This window comes from Trichoplusia ni, chromosome 3 (assembly GCF_003590095.1).
Source record: "Trichoplusia ni isolate ovarian cell line Hi5 chromosome 3, tn1, whole genome shotgun sequence".
Lineage (NCBI taxonomy): Eukaryota > Metazoa > Arthropoda > Insecta > Lepidoptera > Noctuidae > Trichoplusia > Trichoplusia ni.
Window position 1 is genome coordinate 9,577,175 of NC_039480.1, and position 11,501 is coordinate 9,588,675.

General features: G+C 34.0%; 2 protein-coding genes across 2 annotated transcripts; one reads left to right on the plus strand and one right to left on the minus strand.

Moving 5' to 3' along the window:
* Positions 1 to 2,972, plus strand: LOC113491822. The gene is made up of 2 exons (XM_026868995.1): positions 1 to 339; positions 526 to 2,972. The coding sequence occupies exons 1-2, from the start codon at positions 15 to 17 to the stop codon at positions 1,365 to 1,367; spliced, it is 1,167 nt and encodes a 388-aa protein (XP_026724796.1). The 5' UTR covers positions 1 to 14; the 3' UTR covers positions 1,368 to 2,972.
* A 436-nt stretch (positions 2,973 to 3,408) lies between these two features.
* On the minus strand, positions 3,409 to 5,472 carry LOC113508708 (piggyBac transposable element-derived protein 4-like). The gene has a single exon (XM_026891793.1). It carries the CDS (start codon positions 5,470 to 5,472, stop codon positions 3,409 to 3,411), a length of 2,064 nt encoding a protein of 687 aa, XP_026747594.1.
* Between the last annotated feature and the right edge of the window lie 6,029 nt (positions 5,473 to 11,501).

Consider the following 11,501-nt stretch of genomic DNA (forward strand, 5'->3'; position numbering starts at 1 on the left):
TTTTCGGTTGAAATATGGCCAACAATTTCGTGATCGAGCCTTATAAACAAGATGGCGACATTTCATGTTTTTTGGAAAGAATTGAAGAATACTTTGAATCAAATGACACAATAGATGAAAAGAAGAAATGTTCAATATTACTCATCAGTTTGCAAGAAGATGTCTACAGAATCATTAAAAACATGTGTCATCCAAAGGTGCCAAAAGAATTGTCATATAAAGAGCTACAAGAAAAATTAAAACTTAGATTTGAGAAAAGAGTATCATTTTTCAGAAAGAGAATTGAATTTGACAGAATGTTTCAACAAGAAGGAGAGAAAGTGGCAGAGTGGTATTCTAGAGTAAGAGAAGTAGCTGCGGGATGTAATTTCACAACCACGTTGGAGGAACGCGTAAAGGACAAATTCGTCACTGGAATGCGACCAGGAGCAATTCAAGAGCGAATGTGCGAGCAGGAAGTGTCCCAGTCGGTGGCAACGTTGGTGGAAATAGCCCTCAACAAAGAGATGGCATTGAAGGAGGTCCGAGCAGTGCATCAAGTAGCTCGAGGTAGGCAAGCCAAGCCCAGTAATAGCAAGCAGAGCACGCACAAGCAAGCGAAGAAGCCGGAAAAGGAAACCGGAGAGCGGTTGAAATGTATTCATTGCGGTAAACCTAATCATAATTTTTCTAAGTGCAAGTATAAGTCCTATAAGTGTAAAAATTGTGAGAAGACAGGTCATTTAGCGGTTGTTTGTAAGAGCAAGGCTCAAACCCATAGTGTTGATACTAAAGAGGAAGAGGTTAGCAACAACAGTATTGATATTTTTACTATTCAGCAAAATGTAGCATATGTTAATTATGTTTCACCTATTTCAATTCAAGGTTACATTGAAAATAAACAAGTCCAAATGGAATTGGACACAGGCGCTGCAATTTCATGTCTACCTGAAAGAATTTACTTGTCAAAATTTTCTCATATTAAGTTGCAACATTCCAACATTGAGCTGAAAACATATAATGGTCAAATATTAAAACCGGTAGGGGAAATTAATTGTAAAATTAAATTAAATGACAGCGAAGTTAAGTGCAAAATAATGGTAGTGAAAAATGGTTGTAAAATTTTATTTGGTAGAGATTTAATACAGAAATTCAAATTAGATATTTCTAAACTTTTGTCAGTTAACTGTGTACAAAGTACTGAGGAAAAATTGCAGTCCATATTAAAGGAATATGATACACTATTCAAAAATGAGTTAGGCATTATTAAAGGGGAAGAGGTAACATTAGAATTAATTGACAAAGATGTAAAACCTATTTTTCATAAACCAAAGCCAAGAAAAAGAGAGACTTTAAAGACCAAGTTGAGGCCGAACTCACCAGACTAGAAAAAGAAGGTGTTATTTCTAAGGCAGAAACATCCCAGTGGGGAACACCATTAGTCCCTGTTTTAAAGGAAAATAATAAAATAAGGTTATGTGCAAATTACAAAGTTACAGTTAATAAGCATATTAAAGATGTTAACCATCCTTTACCAAGGATTGAGGACATTTTTACTGCGTTACAAGGTGGTACATCATTCTCAAAATTAGATTTGAGAAATGCATACAATCATTTATGTTTAAGCAAGGAGACTAGTGAACTTTTAGCATGGTCAACACCTAAAGGTATTTATCGAGTTAATAGATTGCCATATGGTACAAAACCTGCCAGTTCTATTTTTCAAAATAAACTTGAAAAAGTTTTGTTAGGTGCTAAAGGTGTGGTCAATTTTATCGATGATGTAATAGTCACAGGCTCCAACGATGAAGAACATTTAGAAAATTTAAAAGAGGTTTTAAGAAGATTCAAGGAAGTAGGTATTCGTTTAAATAAAAGTAAATGTGAGTTTATGCAACCTAAAATTAAATATTTAGGTCATTATATTTCTAAAAATGGATTATCAAAGGATATGTACAAAGTGTACACATTTAAATATGTTAAAGGCATAGATAATGTGAAAGCCGATTGCATGTCCAGATTACCTTTACCATCACCTATTTTAAATGATAAGAAGGAATGTGATTACATAAATTTTATACAAGATCAGAATGTTATAGACTTAAACTTAGTTCGCTCTGAAACTAGAAAAGATCCAATTTTGAGTAATGTTTACAACATGATAAGGTATGGATTTCCTACACATGTTAATAACGAAATTTTTAAACCATTCATAAATAGACAAAGTGAACTCTATATAGAAAATGGAGTAATCATGTGGGGTTATCGTGTAGTAATTCCTAAAAAGTTGCATAATAGTGTATTACAAGAACTACATGTTTCGCATGAAGGAATTGTGAGAATGAAAAACAATGCCAGATCTTACTTTTGGTTTCCTAATATAGATAGTAGTATTGAAAATTTTGTAAAATCATGTCAAGTATGTATGTCAGCTAGACCAGAACCTCAGAAATCTAAACAGATTCCATGGCCAAAAGCTAATTTTCCTTATGAAAGAGTTCATGCAGATTTTTTGGGACCAATTAATGGTAAAATGGTTTTAATAATAATAGATTGTTACACTAAGTGGCCAGAGGCATTTATTGTAAAAAGTTTGGATGCTAAAACAACAGTAGAAAAATTCAGAGAATGTTTCAGTAGATTTGGATTACCTAAAGTAGTTATTACTGATAATGCTGCTACATTTTGTTCAAAAGAATTTTCGGATTTCATTAATAAAAATGGCATTAAACATGAAACATCACCACCTTTTCATCCAGCAACTAATGGTTTTGCAGAAAATGCTGTAAAAAGCTTTAAAAGCTCTATGCAGAAATGTTTAAATGATGTTAAAAATAGAAATGTATCATTTGAAACTTTAATGTATAGATATTTATTTCATTACAGAAACTCAATTCATTGTGTTACTAATGTTTCACCAGCAGAAGCTATGTTTAAAAGAAAACTGAGATCTAGATTAGATGTATTATCTACTAAAAAGGATGTTAAGCAAAGTAATATAGGGAAGAGAGAGGAAAGATTTAAAGAGGGAGAGTATGTTTATCCCTTTTACCAGCAGAAGGATCCAAGTGTAGCAGGAAAATAAAATTTGGGGTATGGTTTACCAAAATTAAGCTTTAATTAAGTACAAAAAAAAATTAAAAAAAAATAACATTTACTATAAAAAAAACATGGTGGCAATATGGTTGCCACTGCTGGCTTGGACATTACCAGCTTGGGCATCAAAAATTAGTCTTAGTAACAATAAATAGAAAAAATTGTCTTAGTAATAATAAAATCGTAGGTACAAAATCAATCTAAATATTATCAGTCTGCATAATCAGTGGACATTACTAGCTTGAACATCAAAAATTAGTCTTAGTAATAATAACATCTTAGTTACAAAATCAATCTAAAAATTATCAGTCTGCAAAATTACAATCAGTCAACTCAATCAAAATGAAATTGTCGAAAACAGGGACTTATACATAAAGGAACTTCGCATCTTTCACATATTATTTTTGATCTCTTGTTATTTGTCTTAGTGCTGCATAATCTACAACGTTTGTATGTTTCTATTTCCACTGGCCAATGTTCTCCCAACTGTTCAGTCCTCAGTCCATCTGGAACACTGTGCACTGTTTTCTGTCTCTCATTACTCTGCTTACTTTTCTTGATGTTGTATTTGGGCATTGAATGAAAGCTTCTCTTTCGAAATGACAGGTTATTGATCAGTTCTTTTGATAGTGCAATCCGGAAATACTTTTGGGTCATTACGTTATGTACTCGTGAATTACTCTTATATAGTATATAAGCATTTGTGATCGCGAGATCAATAAGAAAGTAGAATATTCTCTTCCACCATTTTTTACTTTTCCTTCCCACAGCATAAGGAGTCCTTTTCTGATCAAACCTGTCCACACCACCCATCCGCTTCGTGTACTCAGGTATCATTTGAGGACAATTATAAGCTTTCTTTGTCCCATCTTTTTGGGTGCGCGAGCAAGTCCTTCTTTGTTTTGGGTGAAAAGCAGTACTCAAAACAGTTACTTGTTTCGTGTCTCTCCATACAGCAAACGCAACATTCCTTTTCACTCTCCACTTCCATTTACCCCTCTTCATCTTTTTCACCCGTGCATTTTGTCTTTTAGAAGCCTCTGCAGTTTTGCTGTCTGCCTCCTTGTCTCCAGTAAGTTTCGGCTTCTTTACTAAAAGAGGTAAATCTTGCCTGTCACTTCTTACCGTTGCTGTTGAATATATTTCATGATCGAACAAATACTGTAACAAATCAGTACTCGAAAAAAAGTTATCAAATGCTAAATGACCACGATAATTTGCTCTGATCAAAGGCTCACACAATGACTTGATCACATTGCTTCCCAATCCTGTCTCCGTCGTATCAGTCTTTCCAGTATAAATACGAAACATGTAAACGTAACCTGTAGAGCTGTCTGCCCTAACCCAAACCTTATAGCCACGCTTCACCGGCTTCATAGGCATGTATTGTTTTAGGCTACTACGGCCTTTGAATTTGATCATGCACTCGTCTATTGATTGAGAATTTGTTGTTATAGCACTTTCTTGGCACTTCTCATTCAATTTTTCAAGCAGAGGCCTTATCTTGTAGAGTTTATCATAATCATCACTATCTCTGGCCGGCATCTGCGAATTATCGTTGAGGTGCAAATGCTTCATGATGTGCTGAAATCTCTTTAGAGTCATTGTTTCAGCTATTTCTGGCACTTGTAGTACAGGGTCACTTGACCAATAGTCCTCAATACTCGGCAAAACATGAATACCCATTTGAATGAGAACGCCAAGAAAAGCCTTGATTTCTTCAACAGTGGTTGGTGTCCAATTCCTGTTACCTACTTGCGAAGCGTATAAATTAGTTTGGTCTACAATCATCTGTAGTACATCATCACTAAAAAATAAACCAAAGTAGGTCAGAGGTTTCGTTCTGTTTGGAAGTTGTTTTGAAGACTGAATGTGCGGAGTATCGAAATAGCTGAGATCTGGATTCTGGGTCCATTCTTGTTTTTTCCAATCAGTCTCATCTATGTCCGAATCTGAATCTGAAGACGAAAAATCCGATAATTCACTCACTCCATCAATCCTATCTGGCGGATATGGTGATGCTATTGGTGCTGCGTCACTCTGGAGTCTTGCGACTGAAGGGCTTTGTTGTTGTGGAGGTAGTGGTGCAGATCTTGAAGCACTTTGAAGTCTTGAAGCTGAAGGACTTTGATGTGGGACTGCTGGTGTAGATCTTGAAGCGCTTTGGAGTCTGGGGAGTGAAGGACTTTGACAAGTTGATGAGGATGGAGACGATATTGCCGTTGAACTAAGTAGAACATCATCACCTGTTAGTACCCTTACCAAATCTTCTTCTGCACCTTGTTCTGAATCCGATTCTTCCAAATCATCTTCAGAAATCATACCATCTGGAATTCCGAACATTTCTTCCAACTCCTGGGCAATAAGATCATCTGATATGGGTTTATTCCGGCTCATTGTAGATTATCTAAAAGAATACGAAAGACAAAAATACTTTACCTCTAACTGGCAGTGTACATTATATTGCCACCATGTAGGTAGTTACAAGTTGATAGTGGCATATATATAGCCACCATAGAAAAATGGATTTCCAAATAAAATATGACGATTTTTTTTTTAATAATGATACTATCGTCTTCCATACTACTAAATCTTTACGTAAAAAAGGTCACTTACATTTTTATCTGTAGGATTGATGAGATATTCCTAAATTAATTTTGAAGTCACGAAAAGCGGGAACTTTTTTTTACAAAGTGTCAATTTTTTTTTCGTAAGGTTGGCACCACTGTTTTTTTTTTTAAATATAGTGATGTACAATTCAGCTACGTATTAGTAACGATTTCAGTATTAAAATGGAATAAACTTCTCGATTTAATATGCCTATTAGATGGTGGCACGTATATTGCCGTCATCGGTGAAAGGGTTATTGTAGAGACTATAGAAATCCTAATAAAAAGAAATTTGTTAAATGTATAATTGATGAGGTATTGGGACAAAGAACATACCTATGTAGAGTATTAAATGAAAATTTAATTTGGAAAAGACATTTGGATCAAATTATTGGTTCTTTGCCTCAAGACCAACAGGAGGATTTAAATGAAACTAGTGATTGTGTACTAGATAATAGTTTATTGCAGTATGATAAGTATCCAAATAATGAGTGTCAGGATAAACAGATAATGTCAAAAGATGAATATGTTGTTGTAAATGAACCAATTTCAGAAGTGGTAAATGAGACAAATGATAATAGTTTGCCTGATAATTCTAATAAAATACCTGAAGTTAGTCCAAATATTTCAAATACTTACCAGAATGTTATTTGTAGTAGTACTCACCGTAATTCACCTGTTAATCAACCTATTGTATCTGTAACTAATGAAAATCAAACTGTAAGACGTTCAGAGAGGCAGAGAAAAGCACCTCAACGTTTGAATTTGTAGAGGGAGAGTATTGTCATGTATTTGATTATTAAGTGTTTTCCAATTTTGTGTGTAAGTCGGATAGGAGTGGCAACATTACAAACTTACTGGTCAATTGGCACTGGTCAACCATGCCGTTGTGTTCGTAATTGCGTGCAAGAGAAAATTAAATGTGATTACCTCATTACTCACTGTTTTATTGGAAGTTGTTCCATATGTACACGGCGTACACATTAGTTATTATATTTAAATATATTGTAGTCTCATATCTGTTATTACGGTTGTAGCGGCTTGGCAACCGCGATTTGCTGAGTTGCATTTGATGATGAAATAGGTGGACCCGAGCGCGTGGCTCGCGAGCGTCGCCAGTCGTCTACAATACACCGCCCTGCCTCGACGTATACCTAGTACGTAGTTAGACATAACGAAGTATTGTGGAACCTGAATTAAAGACATTTATTTTATTGAAGTTACAACTTTCAATTATCTCTTTACACACCAAGAACACGCCCAACACGGTATTATACAAGTCTGTAAATAGTGTATAACTATTACTTTAATAGGAAGAAATGTAATGTTGAATTAAATTTCAATGTTATAAGGACATTATATTTCGAAATTAAAGACGAAAATGAAAATAAAATTGATTATCGATGAAGTTTTGGAATCCCTATTTTTTTCGTAGGTATTTGCGGTGAATTTGTGGCCTGGCGTTGAGGGCAAGTTCATGCGTTTTTGCTCTGGCGTTCAAAAGGTTAATCGGTCTAATAGATTTGGAGATAATTGACTGTAAGCGACGGACGGACAGACACACGAGTGATCCTATAAGGGGCCCGTTTTTGTATTCAGACGTACGGAACCCTAAAAATTGCCGAAATAAGAAAAGGAACAGAAGCCCAACGAGAACACAGTTTCTAGTTATGTTGCCGTGTTATCGGCAACAATGAACAATGACAAATTCAAATTGCACTTGACAACCACTATTTATTATTTGACTAACAGAGAGAAGTTTGGTGTTCAACTCTGGAACATAGAGAACATTCTGTACCTTGATAGTATCCAACTGGCCTTGCACGTACACAACATTGATATTTATCTTTCCACAGGTTTTCACAACCAGCTTCTATTACGCCGCATAAACCAAGTACAAAGACATTTGATTTCGTAACGGCCAAAAAACGATTAGACTTTGAAATGGGACAGCCGAGTAACCATGTAATTTCAAATAAATTGTTGTATTCCAAACAAATTAAAGTCATCTGTAGGGTTTTATAATTATGTACATTATAAAATATTTTATAATTATTCCAAATGAAAATGGCAAATCAAAATATTTACATTCTATCAATGAGATACATTTGACATTCGACAGGTTGTGTTCGTTTCGAAATCTGATGCGAAAATCATGCTCTTTTTTAATATTTAAAATTCCTATCATCAATGTTTTCCTCTCCAAGTCAGCTTTCTGTCATTTTTTCTTAAAATATAATTTCTTTAATTGGACCGCTTTCTGCAAATATGATCTGCAGCCCACAGAAAGCTCATTTCGAGATAATTGAGTTTAAAGTTTATTTCAGTATTTTTCTGGTTTTGTAATTCTAAATGCAGTATTTTTTAATTTATGATATTCTAGGTGTACTAAAGTAATTCACATGCATGTATTTAGTAAACAAATTTTTATAGTTTTATAGGCATTCAAGAAAACATGTGCTTGAATCATTATTACAAAATAAATTTTGTTTGAAATTAGCTTAATTATTCATTTTATTGATTTATTTATAATTATTAAGTACAGAAAGTTACAGTTATTATTTACAAGGAGTTTTAAAAATCCAGAGATGTACAAAATGGTATTAAAAAAACACTTAAATACAAAATGCAAAATACCAAATAGTTTTGCGTTTTGTATTTCAAATGCTAAATGCAAAATAGGTATTTTCAAAATACTTTTTCAAAATAAAATACCCCCTGACCAAATGACAGTTATTTTTATTTATTATAGGTACATATTTATTTATACATACATGAGCAATAGAGAGAGACACGCAATGCCGAGCCGAAAAACAAACGTCTAATAACACATTACATACGATTACACTTTTCTTATTAAAATTAATAACAACTGGAACTGGACTGGTATTGTTAAAAAGTGATAAAAATAAATATCATTTTTTATTGATTACGCTTTTTAACAATACCAGTTGTTCGAATACATCATCATTCATTTTTCTTCTGTGAGGTCTCATAATCATCCCACCATACGAAAAAAGTCTTTCTACTGGTGCTGAACTTGGTAAGGATGTGTTGTATTTAAAAAATACTTTTTTTATTGTAGGATAAGCATTTAGCATCTCCAGACTTGTGCTCTCATCCTTTAAATATTGCAGGGTTTCCAGATCGATTGTAGTATTAGCACTACCACCCTCACTGGTTGCAGAGGAGTCTGAATCCTGGAACATGTAATTAATAAATATTGGAGTTAATGAACCAGATGGGCAAAAGTAATAAGGTGTGGAATTAAAACTGCAAAAATGTTCCAAAGTATGACAAAAAATATAGACTCAAACTGTTTAATATTTTTTTCTGTTTAAGATTATTTCGCCGGGCGGGCCCTTTCATCAACTCCAACACAGATAGTCAAGTACATTTTTAACGTGATTTTTGCCACCTACACGATAATCAGATGCATGTCGCCATATAAATGTAATTTTATAATGACCCCGAGCTAGTCAGCCAGTGCGTAGGACTTTAAACTGTATTTATGACGCTTCCTCTTCATATATCTACGGTCTAAACGCTAATCGCCCTCTCTATAACACCATTGATTCGTCAATTGTTATTTTTTGTGTTGGGTAATATAGAGACATAATTTTTTCATTAAAGAAGTCGATAATATTTTTTACTATATCAAAACTAACGCTACACGTCACTTGTAGGTACCACATACACTCATAGCATTCTTAAAATTAATATCAATCGATTCCTTGACATTGCCTTTTTAATATCGTTTGATTAAAATACTCATCGTATTTTCAGTAATCATAGAGGCGATTTAGTTTCAAAAATTCCATATGAAATATGAGACAAAAAAAAAGTTTCATTTCTTGACTTGTTACAGGCTTCTAAGATATTTTTCTGCTGATTGTACCCGCTGCCGACGATTTCTCATTTGTTCCATATTCATTGGAACAGTCTGTAAGCAATTCCAACAGCTGGGATGTGCATAATGCGTCGAAATAGTAAATGGGCTCATCACCACCTTCTTTCAGTCCGTGGGACTTCACGAATGGGATTCGTTGGGAGTTTTGTGGGTTTCTGACAAATTCGAAATCAGGGTCACCATCATTACCGGTCTCTAATTCATCTATAACGTTTTCCGTCAATATTCCAAAAAATCGGAATCTGTAATTGGATATTCAGGTGAATGTATATATAAATTTGTTCTGGTGTTCTAAAAATGTTTTGGTTTTTCATTGAATGAATCCATCACCATGAGTGTCTCTTCTATGTGGAGCGTGTTGCAATTGCGATCTTCTCAGGAATGAGAAGTTCCATGCATGGGGTTCTCGTTAGGATCCATATTGCCTTGGAATAAAATTTACTAGATGGAGCTTTTTATCATTTATGGTGTTTTAGACTGTACAAATGTACTGAAAATAGGTATTTCAGGCTGTCCGGGTCCGTTAAAACGGAGTTCACCCTAAAATCGACTGATAAGTAGTCCTCGGAGTAGTGCTAAAAAATGGTCATATTTTTAATATATTTTTGTTAATTTTTATTATAACACAATTATTGGACTCTTATATCCATATAAGCAAAACTACTATACATTCTCAGTCAAAAGTACACATAAATCAAATAAACTTTTAAAAACATAATAATACTGTGTCCTCTCAGTTAACGACAAAACTAAATAGATTAAGTTCATAGTTCATATTTCAAATCAGTTGCAATCTTTCACGTACACAGACATATAGTTCAGTACATTTAAATTACATTCATACAGTTCACCCATCTAGGCATTGAAGGTAAAGTGTCAGTTTCAAATAAATGTTCGTTAAGTAAAGACGTATTTTAAAAGTTTTATTTCACCAAACAAGCCTATTTAGACCTCATCGTAACCATATGGTCCAAACCGAGCCGGATTTTATCAAGTCGATTCCAAAGACCGCGTGCATTGTCGGCACCGCGAGAATCATAGCATTACATAGTGGATTTTATTTGCTAACATCGTGCCAGTAACCAATAAATCATTAGCAAAATAATCATTCAGATCTTTTTATTGTTTTTTTGGATTTTTGAGTTTCAACGTCTTATACACATTTTCACAACATGGAAGCGCTTCTGGCATATCAAAAGGAAGTACTGTAAACCTGAAGAAGGCAGAGATAAATAAATAAATAATAAATAAATGTGGACATCACATACATTGTTCTGAATCCAAAGTAAGTTGCTAAAGCACTTGTGTTATGGAATTCAGATACAAGTAGTCTTGTGCCTGCTCGGTCATTTTTAAGATCGCTCCGTACTAGTTCATTTCGGACAGTGAACTAGTTCATTCTATTAATTCTAATAGCTCTATTCGGTCTTCGCTCTCGGTAAGCATTTCCATAGAGCAAAGCGCGGATCACTCATAGAGTAAATACGCACTCAAGGTATTACCAAAGACATTATTATACTTATACCGCTACGTATAAATAAAAAAAAATAAATGCAACATCTATAATTGCTGACATAATAGGAGAATTTAAACTGAATTATTTTGTACCATTCAAATGTCAATCTGTAACGGTGACCAAATTATAATATAATAGTCACTATTGTAGCGGCACAAACATATTTTATCATAACATTTAAGCGAAGAGATGCATTCTCCTTTGCGACCTATTCCCACACTATTGTATTCATTTAACATATTTGATTTTCCTTCATACTTGAACAGGCTTAGGACTGTCATTCTGATCAATCACTTAGAAAATAACGTTTTACCATTATTGAAATAAGTAGTAAGACATCCAAAAGATTTGTTTTTATCTGCACAGTAGGTATCTACTTAATTTTTTGGCA

Bases quoted from the DNA above. Each gene is read 5' to 3' on its own strand.
- LOC113491822 (XM_026868995.1), top strand. From the start codon at position 15: ATGGCCAACAATTTCGTGATCGAGCCTTATAAACAAGATGGCGACATT. The intron at 340-525 runs GAGTAAGAGAAG...TGAAGGAGGTCC, and splicing joins AGTGGCAGAGTGGTATTCTA to GAGCAGTGCATCAAGTAGCT.
- LOC113508708 (XM_026891793.1), bottom strand. From the start codon at position 5,472: ATGAGCCGGAATAAACCCATATCAGATGATCTTATTGCCCAGGAGTTG.